Source organism: Mustelus asterias, chromosome 14, assembly GCF_964213995.1.
Source record: "Mustelus asterias chromosome 14, sMusAst1.hap1.1, whole genome shotgun sequence".
Lineage (NCBI taxonomy): Eukaryota > Metazoa > Chordata > Chondrichthyes > Carcharhiniformes > Triakidae > Mustelus > Mustelus asterias.
Genome location: NC_135814.1, coordinates 31970725 through 31987230, shown reverse-complemented (window position 1 = coordinate 31987230; position 16506 = coordinate 31970725). Strand labels below are relative to the sequence as shown.

Genomic DNA, 16506 nt, shown 5'->3' with positions numbered 1-16506 from the left:
TTAAGTGCATTGGCCATGCTAAATTTTCCCTCAGTGTACCTGAATAGGCACCACAGTGTGGCGACTAGGGGACTTTTACAGTAACTTCATTGCAGTGGTAATGTAAGCCTATTTTTGCCACTGATAAATAAATTTAAACTGAACCAACAAGGGATATGTTGGGAAGAGTAACCAAAAGCTTGGTCAACGAGGTGGGTTTTAAGGAAGATTGTAAGGTCGAAAAAAGAAGCTTGAAAATCAGATGGGTTTTGGGAGAGAATTCAGAAGCATGGGCTGACATGGCTGAAAGCCTTGTTGCCAGTTATGGAGCAAAGGAAGAAGTGGGATGCATGAGATCAGAGTCACAGCAGCAGTGGATGTATGAGTGTAGAATTGTAGGGCTGATGGAGCTACAGATATAAGAATACATTATATAGTTGAGGTAGTGAGGGTCCAAAACCAGTGTTGATCAGCAAGGGCATGGAGTGATGAGCAAGTGGAACATTTGGATGTGGATGCAACTGGTCTTTGTAATGTAAAGGGTTGTGTGATCAGAACTTGGCTATTAAAGTCAGAGGTTACAGCATGGAAACAGACCCTTTGGCCCAACTTGTCCATGCCACCCATTTTTTTTAAAACCCCTAAGCTAGTCCCAATTGCCCGCATTTGGCCCATATCCCTCTATACCCATGTAACTGTCTAAATGCTTTTTAAAAGACGAAATCGTACCCGCCTCTACTACTACCTCTGGCAGCTTGTTCCAGACACTCGCCACCCTCTGTGAAAAAATTGCCCCTCTGTGATGTGCAATGAGATTTAAAGTTTGTGTGGAATTTTGGTATTGAATTCCAAAAATAGGAACACAATAGCAGAAAATGTTTGAAAATCTCAGCACGTCTGACAGCACCTGTGGAGAGCGAACAGAACTAACGTTTCATCCAGACTCAACATCTGGTGTTATCACTAGACTGTTGATCCAGATACTCAACTCATGTTGAATATCTGGTTCGAATCTCACCAGGGCACATGGTGAAATTTGAATTCAATAAGAAATATCTGGAATTAAGAATCTACTGATGACCATGAAACCATTGTCGATTGTCGGAAAAACCCATCTAGTTCACTAATGTCCTTTAGGGAAAGAAATCTGCTGTCCTTACTTGGTCTGGCCTACATGTGACTCCAGAGCCACAGCAATTGGTTGACTCTTCACTGCCCTCTGAAATAGCCTAGTTCAAGGGCAACTAGGGGTGGGCAATAAATAGAAACATAGGAGCAGGAGGAGGCCATTTGGCCTTTCGCGCCTGCTCCACCATTCATTACAATCATGGCTGATCATCCAACTCAAGAACCGAATCCTGCTTTTTCCCCATAACCTTTGATCCCATTTGCCCCAAGTGCTGTATCTAGCCGCCTCTTGAATACATTCAATGTTTTGGCATCAGCTACTTCCGGTGGTAATGAAATCCACAGGCTCATCAACCACTCTTCGGGTGAAGAAATGTCTCCTTACCTCCGTCCTAAATGGTCTACCCTGAATTCTCAGACTGTGACCCCTGGTTCTGGACTCCCCCACCATCGGGAATATCCTCCCTGCATCTTCCCTGTCGAGCCTTGTTAGAATTTTATAAGTCTCTGAGATCCCCCCTCATTTGTCTGAACTCCAGCAAAAATAATCCTAACCTAGTCAATCTCTCCTCATTCATCAGTCCCACCATCCCCGGAATCATCCTGATAAACTTTCACTACTCCCTCGAGAGCAAGAACATCTTTCTTCAGAAAAGGAGACCAAAACGGCACACGATACTCTCGGTGTGGCCTCACCAGGCCCCTGTATAATTGCAACAACACATCCCTGTTCCTGAACTCGAAACCTTTCGCAATGAAGGCCAACATGCTATTCTTTACTGCCTGCTGCACCTGCATGCTTACCTTCAGTGACTGGTGCACAACAACATCCAGGTCCCGCAGCACACTCTTCTCTCCCACTTTACAGCCAAATGCTGGGCAGCTAGTGATGCCCATGTCCCACGAATGAATTTTAAAAAAATACTGTCGGACCTGCTGTTTTTGTTACAGATTCCAGTATCCACAGAAATTTGCTTTTATTTTACGAACACATTCGAATCTTTGGGTTTAATAATGTTTACCTTCAATCACTTGGCAATATATAATTTGTATAATTCTGTAAAAGTCATTGTTCAATTTGCTTGCAGACCTGATCAGAAGTTTTGTGAACATATAAAAGATGATACAACTGATGATTTTCAGAAGAGGTATATCCTAAAACGCGATAACTCAAGCAATGACAAAGATGATAACCAAGTAAGTGCTCAATTTGTCCAGTCTTGTATTCTACCTCTGTGTTAATACAAAAGAGGTTTTAAGGCTATCTAAGTTATGTAAAATTATAAACTCCTCTGGAACAAAGGTTACATTCTGGTTTTGTATTCTACAAATACATCATTTTTGTATCATGTGTTTGAACACTTTGTATTTTGGTACAAAATGTTTGTATTAAGAGAATAGCAGACTAGTGCATATCGAATTGCATACGGCAGGAGCCTAGTATTAACTTTCATTTTTCCTCTAGTTATGCCAATAAAATAATATACAGATTGTGTTATTTATACCCATACTGCTTCTGTGGATGTGGTGGGTTTACAAATAAGTTGGAGGGATCTAGCTAGGTTCAGATCATTTGCTCTAGAATATAGCTTAGTTTAATCCACTTATTCATTGGGTGGTATTCAATGAGTTCTGGATTTGACTTTCGTAGTTTAATTCAATTGTTGGAAGTTTGCAAACCATAATCTTTTTGTTTACATCCATTATGTTTAAGTTCAATGAAATCATTTTAGCAAAGAGGTTATATTCAATTTTTACTCAGCTAATTTTACATTGTTCACCACACATGTGTAATTTATGTAATACATGTCCTGTGCATCAAGTCCTATATGGTCGCTGCAGTAAGCATTATTTGACACTCTGACAAAGATGAGAACAGCAAAAGCATATAAAGGGTATTACTGTTGTAGTAGAAAGAGTTGTGTTTAACATGGTGGCAGATATTTGCGTATGAAACATTCACAATTTTTTGTGGGGATTTTCTCTGAAGTGAACATATAACATGTTTTTTTAAATGACTAAGACTGCCCAAGTTGTTCTGGTTTGTGTTTTTCTTGGGAGGATTTATTTTTCAAGCGAATCCTAACCATTAGATTGATCAGTTTAAAATTTGGCTGCACAGTTTACTTTCAGTTCAACCCACAAATAATCATCCAGAAATTGAAATCATTTCTTCTAACCAAGAGATTGTACACAGGTGTTAATGGAATATTTCATAGTAATGAAGTATAAAAGAATTACACTTTAAACAGGTTATTTCTTTTGAATGAATCCGTTACAACTGCTGAATAAAAATGTACGGCAAAATTAGGAAAATATCTGGAATTGAGACAAGGCAGTTGTGATGGAAGCATGAACTGCCTTGGGAGAATGAAAATTATTTTCCAGAAAGCACTTTTCTTTTCAAAAGGAGAGTAACCATATTTATACAGTCAAATTTAACTCCAAAAAGCACTTTTGGAATTTGTTTTCAAAAAAAAATAATATATTTTTGATATTGTTAAAGCTTCAATTATTTTTTTTTTTACTTTGAAATATTTCAATCTCCTAAGAAGACGATGTGTTCAAAATTTCCAGATACGTATCAGATTGCGGGATGATAGAAGAAGCAAATCAATAGAGGAGAGGGAAGAGGAATATCAGCGGGTCAGAGATAGGATATTTTCTCAAGATGTAAGTATAGGGTGGGAAAGGAGAAAAATAAATAAATGGTTTTAAATTGGATGTGCAAATAGACTTACTAGCTTTGTATGAGTAGTTGAAAATCTGGAAGGTGTTGGATTTGACTGATTAGGTTGTGGAAATTTCGGAGTATATGATACATTAGTAAACTGAAAGTTGAATGGTAGCCTCAATCGGGAAATCTTTGTGGAGTCAGCTGATTCATCTGGAATGCTGTTCCACATACTCTTGCAAATATAAATAGTTGTTACCTGTTTTGGAGAAACTCCCTTGTAAGAAAATTGAAAACTTTATTTCTGCATGAGCAGGTAGTACATAAAAGAGCAGCCTGCAGAATTTTGCTGGGGTATATTTTATCTACAGCTAATTTGTTTATCAGCTCAACATTATAGATTAGTTTCTGACTATTAGATGGCCACAAATCGAAAGTTCTCTGCAGAGCAGATTAGTGATCATGTTGAGGTTCCCTTGTAAGAGTGTTAGGCAGAGGTTTGAACTGCTGGTTAAATTTGGGGTGAGTGCTTTGGAACTGCAGCCACAACTTTGGTGTTCTACAGTACATGCAATGCTATTTTTTGCCACCATGGCATAGGAAAAATAGTTACCCAGATCTGGTAAATGATCAGCAGTTGTCCGAGAGCAGAGTGTTTGAATATGAGGTTCAAGAAATGGGAAAATAAATAATGCTTCTGATAGATGGCATATAGGACTGAAGCACTTTAAGCTCCTTTTAAAGATGAATTTTCCCTACATCGCACTTGCATGAAAACACTTAAGAGCACCAAACATCTTCATGAAAGCAGTCTAAATTTAAAAAGAAACTGACTTTTATAATGTGCCCAGTGCTGGTCATCAATGCTTATTAAGAGCATTTCTGCTGTTCGTGACCCTATACTGGTAAAGTTTTTCACAGAACAAGAAAATAAATTAGTTTCTTAAGAAGTATTAATATGTTTTAAAATATTTAAGTTATTAAAAACTGGATCACTTTTCCGAAATACTGTGCTCCGTTTCTGCAAATTTTTTTTTCTATTTTCTGAGCTTAGTGCAGTGTACATTGTTCATATGAGAGGGGTGGGGAGCCGACAAGTTAACAGCAGCTATAGTATTATTTTAATGCAGGTTTGTGACTATTCAGCAATGCTACTTTTGCAGTTTTATAAAATGGAATTCTACATATATAGCTTCTATATGGAAGTTTAAACACTTCAAACTAGTGTTGAAGACTTGAAATGCACTCAAAACTGTGCTCTCGTACCGGATGCCAGTGTTGGGATGTCTAACCCAGTGATGTATGCCAAGAATTATTGACTTCATTAAAGAAGAATCATTCAAAAGTTATTTTCAAAGCACTATAATTGCTCTTAAAACATTGCAATCATTCAGTAAAGCTGCTCATCCTATCATCATTTATAACCAAATAATGTATTTTATATCAACAGCTTGCATATTGTTGGTGTGATATTGGTTGTTGATTTTGCTTAAGAGACTGCATGACTTTAGATTTCTTTAGTGGGTGAGATGAGATGAGCATAAAAAGTACATGGTTTGCTTATAACATTGGCTTGTGCAACAAGGGCCCTTTTTGAATTAAATGTTCCTATACATGCAGAAAATGGTGAAGAGTATGCAGTTTTTTGTATATTATTGGTACCAAAGAATGTTAATTTTATCTTATGGTCGAGTAAAAATATAATGAGTGTTTATTATTTGGTTCATTTTTTTGGTAGTTTTGCCAGTGTAATTAAAATGTGTGTTTTTGTTTCAGTTATCATTCTCCCAGGACAATTACTTTACAGATAAAAGGTTCGTGCTGATTTTTAAAAAAAACTCAATTGATTAGTTTTTCATGGTATTTGGCATGAAATTTTGAAATCTTCTGTTAACACCAACAGAATTCAAGAAGAAGAAACTGCTAATAGTACACAACAAAGGCGACAAATATTTAGGTACAGGAGAGCTTGTTCAAATCAAAATCTGTTTGCATGACACAATTCTGACAATTTCATTCTTTTTGGATTGTTGAAAAATTGAGATAAATGTTGGGTTTGTTTCGTACTCCGCAGAGGAAATAAGGATGGAACGGGGCGATCCTCCAACAGTCGTCAGAGCAGTACTGAAAATGAGCTAAAGTGGTCAGAGCCACGTCCTTGGAGCAGCACAGACTCGGATAGCTCAAACCGCAACCTGAAACCAGCAATGACAAAAGCTAGCAGCTTCAGTGGAATTTCTGTACTGGCAAGAGGTGATAGCTCTGGTAGCAGCAAAAGTACAGGCAGGCTTTCGAAAACAGGTACATTCTTATCATATGCAGCAATGCACTATCACAGTAAAGTACTAGTTTGGCAAATGCTGGCTTTCAGAGGGCCAAAGCAACTTTTCTATTTCCCATCGCTTTTTCTGACTGAATAGCGATTGTAAGGTTTTTATTTTTTGTTTCTCCTTTTCCAAAGTACGTCACCAAATTGACCATTATTCATATTTGAGCTGACACATTGAGTGTTCGCACACTAGTTGATTAGGGAGAGTGCTGCAGCTGAGCCCTGTACTCGGTGGACCTGTACATTTGTAATTCGTAACCTGGGTCACTGCATAGTGATCTGTAGCAGGAAACTGATTTTGGCATTCCTGAGCTCAGGGGTGCCAAAATCTTTAGTAGCATCTCTGTGCTTTCTTGACTCAGATGAGCACTTTCCACTCTGATAAGTGGTCAAGCCTGGAGCCTCCTAGTCCATATGACTTAGGAGTGCACCAGGCAATGTACCTAAATACTAAAATATTGGGGAGCCAGTCGGTCATTTCTAAATAATTACTCTTTCTGACTTTTTTGACTAATTAGTGCTATACTGTTTTAGGTTTCTTTGGTTATCCAAAGTAATGTGGGCTGTAGGTGTTCTTAGAATAATTCAAAAACATGCACATTCCAATTAGATGCTTTCAAATCAATCCAGGAATATCTGGTTCATTGAATATATCTGCCATTTAGTTTATTCATTCACTTCTCTGATGCTTTTTGATGCTGTTCTGTACTCAAATTTAATATTTTTGATCTTTCTCTGAGGATTATATACTAGCCTACATTAATTTGAGTTAACCCCATTATTTTTTGTATTCAAGCATATGTCTACTGTTGTAGTATTCTGGTCTGCTATGAGCTTGCTTTTGCTTTCTCTTGCATCCGAATTGCTAATTTAATTGTAACGTTCTGAGCTTTTGCCTTATTTTAGATTTTCTTAATAACATTTTTGTTCTGTGATGTTTGTAACTAGATACAGAAACATAAAATCACTGGAAAAAATGTTGGCTGCTTAACACCTTGATCTTTCAATCGGGGCTGCTTTTATTATTATTTGTGAAGGTTGTGCTTTCATCTACTGTTTAGTCTTGCATGTTGTAGCTATACAGTTATATCAGAGATAAAAGTTTGCTCAGTTAAATGGTTGTTAGTTTGTTTGTGCTTTAATACTTTAACATGTTACAGTCAATAGGGAATTTGCTGATTTTTTTTTTCTAATATTGTGCATGTTTGAACTCTTAAGACAATTCATCTTGATGCATAGAAAGGAAAAAGGCATGATGTTTCTGTCTCTAGATAAAGATTTTTCATTACTCCTTTCCCAGGTTCAGAGTCTTCTAGTAGTGTAGGGTCATCCACGGGTTCCCTCTCTCGCACCCATCAGCCTCTTCCAGTCACAGCTATGAGCCAGACTCATGGTGTGCCAGCCGTCTATTCAGCTGTCAACACTAGTAATTCTCTTTCCTTTGATGGTGGCATGAGTGGGCAAGTGATTCCTACTAGCACTAGCTTCTTTTTGCTTCCCTTGGAAGCTGCAGGCATACCACCTGGCAGTATTCTCGTGAACCCTCAAACAGGTTGGTATCTACTGCTGGGATTTATATGAAATATATTGTAGATTGGAATTTACTCTGCAAAACTGCACCATTTTAATATAAATGTTGTTCGGGTCATTAAATGTCCCTGGGTGCTTTTGTGTTAAATGTAGCTATTTTTCTGAAATATATGTTGTAACAATTTTCATTTATAAATTATACAATTGCCTGTTTCATGTATATTTTTTAAAAATTGTACAATTTAAATCTTTTCAAATAAGTGTTTTCCACTTGAATGTTTTTCTTAGAATTCTTTTTAAAAGATTAAATAACTGTCATGGTTTTCACGTTGATGCATATGCAATTCAGGAATAGATCTGCCAAATTAGTTGTAAACACTTCATTGCCCCTTTTGACTCCTCCACTGTCTCTAAATCGTCAGACTGCTTATCCAACATTCAATACTGCATGAACAGAAATTCCCTCAAAATCTATATATTGGGACGACTAAAGCCATTTATTTCAGTCCCTGTCACGGAACTCTTCTTCCTAGCTACTTACACCGTGCTTCTCTCTGGCTGAAGCTGAACCAGATTTCACAACCTTGGTTTTGTATTTGATCCCAAGATGAAATTCCAACTATTATATCATACCATCACTCGTGTCATCTATTTCTACCTCTAATGTAGTTTGCATCCTCCCTTGCCTCAGCTTATCTGCTGCTGAAACAATCATCCATGCTTTTGTATGTGTAAACTTGACTACTGCAGTACACTCCTGGCCAGCCTTCTATGTCCTGCCCTCCATAAACCTGAGATTATCTAAAATTTTGCTACCTGTGTTCTAATTTACACCAATTCTTGAAAAATCATTACCATTGATCCCGGGTAAGCAGTGCCTTAATTTTAAAATCCTCACCCTTTTCCTCAAATCCTTCCATGATGTGACTATGCCTATCGCTACAGTCTCTACCAGCCCTACAACACTCCAAGCTAAGTCTAGCCTCTTGAACATTCCCAATATTAATAACTCCACCATTGTTAACTGTAACTTAAGCTGCCAAAGCCAGAAGCTCTGTAATCCCCTCTCTCAGCCTCTCCACCACTTTTTCTCTCCTTTCTCCTTGCTTGTTTGACCAAGCTTTTGGCTATTTCCATATTACCTCCTTGTGACATTGTGACATTTTTGTTTATACACTTCTCTGAACTGCCTTGAAACTTAAAGGCACTATATAAATACAAGTTGTTGTTGGTTTTATGCACAGATGAAACATTTGGTTATCAGAGCAATACCAAATTAAGTAACCATCGACTGTGATAATGAACTATATATAGTTTGAACTATGACTATGGAAGGACAATTGGAAAGCTGACAAATTAGATTCCAGCTTCATTTAACATGAAATTAAAATGACTTTTTTGGGGAGAATTGTGACTTCCCACCCATTATTTTCAATACAAACGCAATTAGCAGGTTCACGTCAGCGGTCACTAATTATGTGCTACAAGCTATCCCTGCTTAGAATCATAGAATGATCTCTTATTGGACATGAATTGGGAAATACAGGAAGCACCGTGTTTAATTGAAAAGATGGTATGGCATCTGCAATACAACACTGTCTTTTAAATATCCCTCCAATTTCTATTAAAATATACTTTTAGAAGGCATAGCTGCAATGAATAATGTCTGGAGGGGGGTTGATATTTGTGATGTACAGTTTTACTATTTAATATTTTCATTTAGTTACTATAATTGGACATATTCTCCTTTTTTATCCATTGATTTCAAATGCACTATTTCGGTCATCAATTTAATGTTGAATCTAAAACTCATTTACATCACATGACAAAGTTTGTCCAGGGACAAAACTACAGAACATGAGTATTGCTGAAAAAAGAGACGTCAAGGTTTTTCATCTTGCACTTGTCAAGTCATTGGCAATATTACTAAATGGAAAAGGGACAGCAATTTATACTTGATGAGAATGACTGATCAGTTGGCAAGTGGACCCTGGTACAGGTGTTGCCATGGAGAATGCACCAGTTAACTGGTAACTCATAGTTAACTGCCAAAGCAGGCAGGTTGATTCCAGTTAAGGTATTGCCCCAAGGAATAAACCAGAGCATGCCTGTCACCTATTTTGTTCAGTTGAAACAGGAGTTACGTGTGTGCATGTCCTTTCTCTGTATAGAGCAGGGCTCTGTGTATTTATATACGTAGCTTCCAGTATGAGGAAGTGTGCCACACTGCAAACCTGACATTCTTAAATTGATTGACAGTGTAACTCTTAGAATGCGCAGGCTTGTTAAAATTAAGTTTATTAAAGTTTATTTATTAGTCACAAGCAAGCCTACATTAACACTGCAATGAACATACTGTGAAAATCCTCTAGTTACTACATTCTGACATATGTTCGGGTACTCTGAGGGAGAATTTAGCATAGCCAATCCACCCAACTAACACGTCTTTCGGACTGTGGGAGGAAACCGGAGCACCTGGAGGAAACCCACGCGGACACGGAGAGAACATGCAGACTTCACACAGACAGTGACCCAAGCCGGGAATTGAACCCAGGCCCCTGGCACTGTGAGGCAGCAGTGCTAACCATTGTGCCACTGTTGTCCAATCGTGGAAGCATATATAATGTGTTTTAAGTTTTGCAAGCACGGGCTGGTTGGATACAGTAAGTACCTTGCCTGTTGTGAACACACATGCTGTTTGATACAATCCGCACCAAAATTTTGTGACATAGTCTACATACCTGACTGACATCACACTGGCATTGAATTTCATATACCACATTACTTATTTATGTGATAGGCAGAGTTTCTTTTTGACTTGATGACAGCATCCCATTAGTGGTGAACACCACTCGTATTGCTACTGTATAGTAGCAGCGTGAAACGGCTTCACTTGTTGCTTAAACGTTTGAGACATTTTATCCTTCCAGTCATAGAGATTTAGAGTCATAGAGGTCTTACTTCGGTGGTTGGTAAATTGATGGAAAAGGTCCTTAGGGATAGGATTTATGACCATTTAGAAAGATGCGGATTAATCCGGGATAGTCAGCACGGATTCGTGAAGGGCAAGCCGTGCCTCACAAATTTGATAGAATTTTTTGAGGAGGTAACTAAGTGTGTTGATGAAGGTAGGGCAGTTGATGTCATATACATGGATTTTAGTAAGGCGTTTGATAAGGTCCCCATGGTCGGCTTATGATGAAAGTGAGGAGGTGTGGGATAGAGGGAAAGTTGGCCGATTGGATAGGTAACTGGCTGTCTGATCGAAGACAGAGGGTGGTGGTGGATGGAAAATTTTCGGATTGGAGGCAGGTTGCCAGCGGAGTGCCACAGGGATCAGTGCTTGGTCCTCTGCTCTTTGTGATTTTTATTAATGACTTAGAGGAGGGGGCTGAAGGGTGGATCAGTAAATTTGCTGATGACACCAAGATTGGTGGAGTAGTGGATGAGGTGGAGGGCTGTTGTAGGCTGCAAAGAGACATAGATAGGATGCAAAGCTGGGCTGAAAAATGGCAAATGGAGTTTAACCCTGATAAATGTGAGGTGATTGATTTTGGTAGGACTAATTTAAATGTGGATTACAGGGTCAAAGGTAGGGTTCTGAAGACACCGACCTCTAAAGGTTGCCACTCAAGTGGATAGAGCTGTGAAGAAGGCCTATAGTGTGTTAGCTTTTATTAACAGGGAGTTGGAGTTTAAGAGCCGTGGGGTTATGCTGCAACTGTACAGGACCTTGGTTGAGACCACATTTGGAATATTGTGTGCAGTTCTGGTCACCTCACTATAGGAAGGATGTGGAAGCGCTGGAAAGAGTGCAAAGGAGATTTACCAGGATGCTGCCTGGTTTGGAGGGTAGGTCTTATGAGGAAAGGTTGAGGGAGCTAGGGCTGTTCTCTCTGGAGCGGAGGGGAGACTTAATAGAGGTTTATAAAATGATAAAGGGGATAGATAGAGTGAACGTTCAAAGACTATTTCCTCGAGTGGATGGAGCTATTACAAGGGGGCATAACTATAGGGTTCGTGGTGGGAGATATAGGAAGGATATCAGAGGTAGGTTCTTTACGCAGAGAGTGGTTGGGGTGTGGAATGGATAGTGGATAGTCAGACACTTTAGGAACATTTAAGCGGTTATTGGATAGGCACATGGAGCACACCAGGATGATAGGGAGTGGGATAGCTTGATCTTGGTTTCAGATAAAGCTCGGCACAACATCATGGGCCGAAGGGCCTGTTCTGTGCTGTACTGTTCTATGTTCTATGTACAGCGTGGAAACAGGCCCTTCGGCCCAATCTGTCCGTGCCGCCCCTTTTTTTTAAAGCCCTAAGCTAATCCCAATTGCCCGCGATAGACTCATCGAGGTGATCCGAGGTAGAATGGGCACTTTTCAGGATTGAAAGTGGTGATCTTCAGCCCATTCATGAGTTTGTTCCATTTACATTTGGTAATCTTGCAAATGTCCCGATAAGTGCAAGACATAAAGCTTTTGCATGTCTCTCTTTTTCAACAATGCTCAAATGTTTTTTGTTTTACTAAAGGAAACCAATTAGTTGTTTTAACTGGAAAGTTTATTTATCTTTCCATGATTTGTTTTCTAATGATTCTAATATTAAAAGGTATCAATTAAAGAGACTGAAGTTTAAATTCCAGATTTCCTTTGGAGCTTCATTCCTTTAAATGGGCAAATATTAATCTTCAATTTGAGTGTGTTAGAACGAGTTCTTTGTACCAAGGATGTCACCACGAGGAAGTAAAACCTTGCAAGCAAGTTCCATCTCATTAGACATTGGCAATGATTATGGAAAAATCCTTTTTTGTTGAAAGAGTGGTAATATTGGAAAAAGGTGCATTTGAAAAAATGCACTTTTCCAATTTTTGGATGTTTTCTGAAAGTTTTCAAGCTTAAGGTGATGTCAGATAACTGTGAGAATAGAGCACCAAAACACAGCATGTTGGTTTAAATTCTTCCAATTACATGTTAATCAGATGATCAGGATGCCCTGGTGAAATATAATGCGTTATCAAAATGAGAATTGGCTTACTGCCCTCCTTTCACTCACCAACCAAGAATTGAGTTCAAAGTGCGTGTTTTGCATCTACAGTCCATTATTTGCTGAACATATTATTAATTTCTAACTTTAAGGTAAATTTGCAATAATTTGGAGGTAAGCAAAGTGACCTACCATTTGCATTAATCAATTATTTACTAAGTAAATGGTTTTTTAAAAAATTGCTCTTGGGTACATAGATAAAATTCTCCCTTTAGTATAGGATATTGGGTGCAATTAATTAATTTAAAAATGAGGTTGCCTGAAATTGCATTATTGGTTATAAAATCAATGTGCAGCAAATTGCCATTTGGATGCTTAGTTCCACATGCTACCAGGAGTGGTTCGTTAATGAATTTATTTTTCAAAGGATGTATGGGCATCTTGCTGTTAAAGTAAATGAGTTTTAACTTTTATAATTAAAGATGCTGACTATTAATTGAGTGTCTGAATGTTTTGTCTAATTTCCCAATTTTTCCTTGTTTGGAGGCTTGCACAGGAGACTGAGTTCATAGGCTTTGAATAAATGTTCTATCATTAGAAAGAAACATTGAGTCATTCTGGATATTCATGGTCTCCTGAGATGCTAGACTTTTCAATTATTATATGACTTGGCTAAATCATTACGTGAATCTTGTAGCTGAAATGAAAATGTTAGGACTGTAACAACAGATGCTTTGCATCAGTGATCATGCGTAGTGTATTTCTGTTGGGTGTTCTGTCAAATTGTCCTTTCATATTTTGATAGTAAATTTACTTATTTTTCATTTGTAATTACTGGAAATAATTTTATGATACGGAGGATTAAAATTTTAGCTCTATATTTTGCTTTTTCAATTCCTATGACTTGCATTTTGAAATATGCTTAATAGACCCACATTGCATACTTGAGGTGGTACCTTGAATCTCTTAGCTGTTATTGAATACGGACTTGTGAAAGGATTTTTTCCCAACAAAACCTTGTTCAATGTGCCCCAATGTAATATTGCTGGGCAATACTTTTTGCTTTGCCCTTTGACAGGAAATCATGCATGTACATTTAAGGTATGTACATATTATGTATTCTGAGATTAAAGTCAGTCGCTGATTTTGAATAGTCCAGACTAAACTTTGCCCTATTCACTCCTGTTTTTCGCACACACTCAGTTCTTCACTTTATCTCCATGTGTAGCTTTTTGGATAGAGAGAAGAAGTATTTCATAAGTTCACTAATGTAACAAAGATTCTAATGTTAACCATCCTAGAATAATTAATTTAGCTCTGCTGAAAATTAGATGCACCAAGGAATTGCTAAAAATGACAAAATGGAAATAAACAGGACAGAATTGTCAACAACAACTTGCATTTATATAGAACCTTTAACATAGAAAATTATACTGCGGCATTTTACAGAAGCTGAATCAGACAGACGTATGTGCCATGACAAAGGAGATATTCGGCAGTGCCAAAATATTGGGTAAAGAGGCACATTTTAAGGTGGCGAGGCAGAGTATGGGACCTATGCAGGTGAAGGCACAGCTGTCAATGTCGGGGCTAAGTACACAAGTCAGGGGAACAGATATCTGGTGGAAGTGTGGTGTCGAGCTGGTGGAAGTTAGAGATGGAATTGCAGGCCCATGGATTTAAACACCAGGATGAACATTTAAAATTTGAGTCATTGGAAGTCGGAGCCAGTAGAGGTTAGCAAGGACAGGGATGACATGGGAGTGGGATTTGTTGTGGAGTAGGATGGGCGCAGCAGTTTTAGATGAGCTGCAGTTCATGGAGAGTAGAGAAATAGAACTTTGGCTGGGATCACATTGGAATATTCAGAGCAGTACCTACATGGCTGAGGCTGAAATGGAAACTAGTGATATTTCAAAGATTGAAGTAGGCAGTCTTTGGATGGGAGAATATATAGTGTCAGAAACTCAAATGTCAGTTTCAGTCGGATGGGAGATTGAGATCAGTCTGAGACAATAGTCGGGAAGGGCAGGGTAGTATTAATCACAAGAATACCGAGAATCTGATGGGTACAGATGATGGCTAACAGCAGAGGACAGAGGGGGCTTGAAAGGATGTAAATGAGTGGAGAGACTGGGTGCGTTGAGTGTACATGTGAAAGCTGACTCCTGTCTGTGGATTATATTGCCATAGGACAGATACAAATAAAGAGGAGGTGGGCACCAAAGTCAAGTCCCTTGAATCTCCAGAGATTTTTGTGCAAGGGTGGGTGAAGAAGCCAGTGCTGGAGATGCTCTGACTATGATCAGGTGGTAAAAATGGAACCAAGCAAAGGCAGTTCCACAAAACTGCATGAAAGTCATTGGCTGTGTCAGGGAGCTAGAAGGTTGAACAGATGAGTGGGGATAATGCACCATGGATGTTAAGTTTGGCTTGGCAGGAAATAGAATAAGGGGAAGGCAGCTGAACAGATTATCCCCATCTTGAAGTTGAAGCAGCCCATTAATTATTTGCACTTCCAAGGTGAGAGTTGAGAGAGTAGAAGGGTTTAAGGAAACATTTGCTCATGAAGGACGTTCTTTGGAGTTATCTTTACTCTCCGGGATAATCCTGGAGTGGTGTGTTGTTTTGATAGTGGAGAATGTATTTAGCCCTTGTATTCCTTGCTTACGCAAAGCCCAGACCTGCTGTTTGCTTAAAGGAATTTTTCTCCAATTCTCTAAGCTGCTAAGCAAGCTGAAATATTCCATTTTAGTTTCTTTCTTTGCTTTCCACTTTTCCTTTTATTCTTCAACCTGAACGTAGTTTAAAAATGCTTATTTTTAAAATTTGTGTTTAAAAAAACATTTTGTTATTTGCCTTTGACACGGGAATCATTTTTTTTCCCCTCTAGGACAGCCATTCATGAATCCAGATGGTACAGCCGTAGTGTATAATCCACCTCCAGCCCAGCAGACTGTGAGGAACCCTTTAGCTGGCCCAGCACAGCAACCACAACCAACTGTTCCACAACAGCAGCAAGTAGCAAATCACATACTTTCTCAGGTTAGCTGGTCCTGGTTTAAAAGCTGAATTGTACAACTGAGAATTAGATTCCAGTGATAATTAGTAATGTTGAACTGAATCTTAATCTAGTTCTTTATCTGTTGACTTTAATTGGTTATGTTTAATATGTTGCAAAATAATATTTAAATATAAATTCCATAAAAATGAAAGTATAGCTTCATGAAGTCACCAAAAAGTAATTTGACCATTATGGATCCGAGTTACATAGGGAAGATATTTGACGAGTGAATATTTAATTAAATTGATGTGTAGCATGGTTATCACTAGCTGTGTGATAAGAAAACACATTAGATACAGAAATTCAGCAGCACAATTGATTTTGGTTTTCAGCTGTGTTCTATTTTAAATATTTTCTTCACTTGGGTGGTTTATCTTAAGGGCAATATATTCTGCTGCATCACATTTAAATGCTAAAATTTGGCAATTTTTAATTTTGATCAAATCGTTCTTTATGTTTGAATATATCTGGAATTAAGAATGGCACATAATATCCATTTAGTCATGTGAGTTAGAAAATGAGCTCTATTGTTAAATGAGGTTCAAAAAAAAATTGACATTTGGAATGCAGGCATAAATCAGATGACTGATTAAAGTGATAGGTATGTGTACAGCAGGCTGGAATTGACGAAACAAAAGGTCTCCATTTACACATGCCCTCCAATCGGAAACATAGAAATGGGAGTGAAACGTTCAGTCTATCACTTCATTCTGTGAAATCGTCACTGATCTGATATTCCATATTCTGTAATACCCTTGCCTATCCAAAATCTATCAGTCTGTGTTGAAATTTTCTTTTGAATCAGCCTTGACA

General features: G+C 38.2%; 1 protein-coding gene across 43 annotated transcripts in view; it reads left to right on the top strand.

The window, feature by feature from the left end:
* Positions 1–16506, top strand: part of r3hdm1 (R3H domain containing 1) — a 132105-nt gene that overhangs the window by 46540 nt on the left and 69059 nt on the right. For 22 of the 43 annotated variants that reach the window (XR_013499513.1, XM_078228067.1, XM_078228069.1 and 19 more), the window contains 7 exons: positions 2196–2304; positions 3685–3780; positions 5558–5595; positions 5685–5738; positions 5856–6082; positions 7411–7662; positions 15523–15674. Coding sequence is in view for 41 of the 43 variants with exons in the window: in XM_078228067.1 (XP_078084193.1) it covers positions 2196–2304; positions 3685–3780; positions 5558–5595; positions 5685–5738; positions 5856–6082; positions 7411–7662; positions 15523–15674 (928 nt within the window). In the remaining 2 variants the exon portion in view is untranslated. The remainder of the gene's footprint in view (positions 1–2195; positions 2305–3684; positions 3781–5557; positions 5596–5684; positions 5739–5855; positions 6083–7410; positions 7663–15522; positions 15675–16506) is intronic. The other 21 variants (XR_013499514.1, XM_078228078.1, XM_078228079.1 and 18 more) reach the window with 3 other exon arrangements.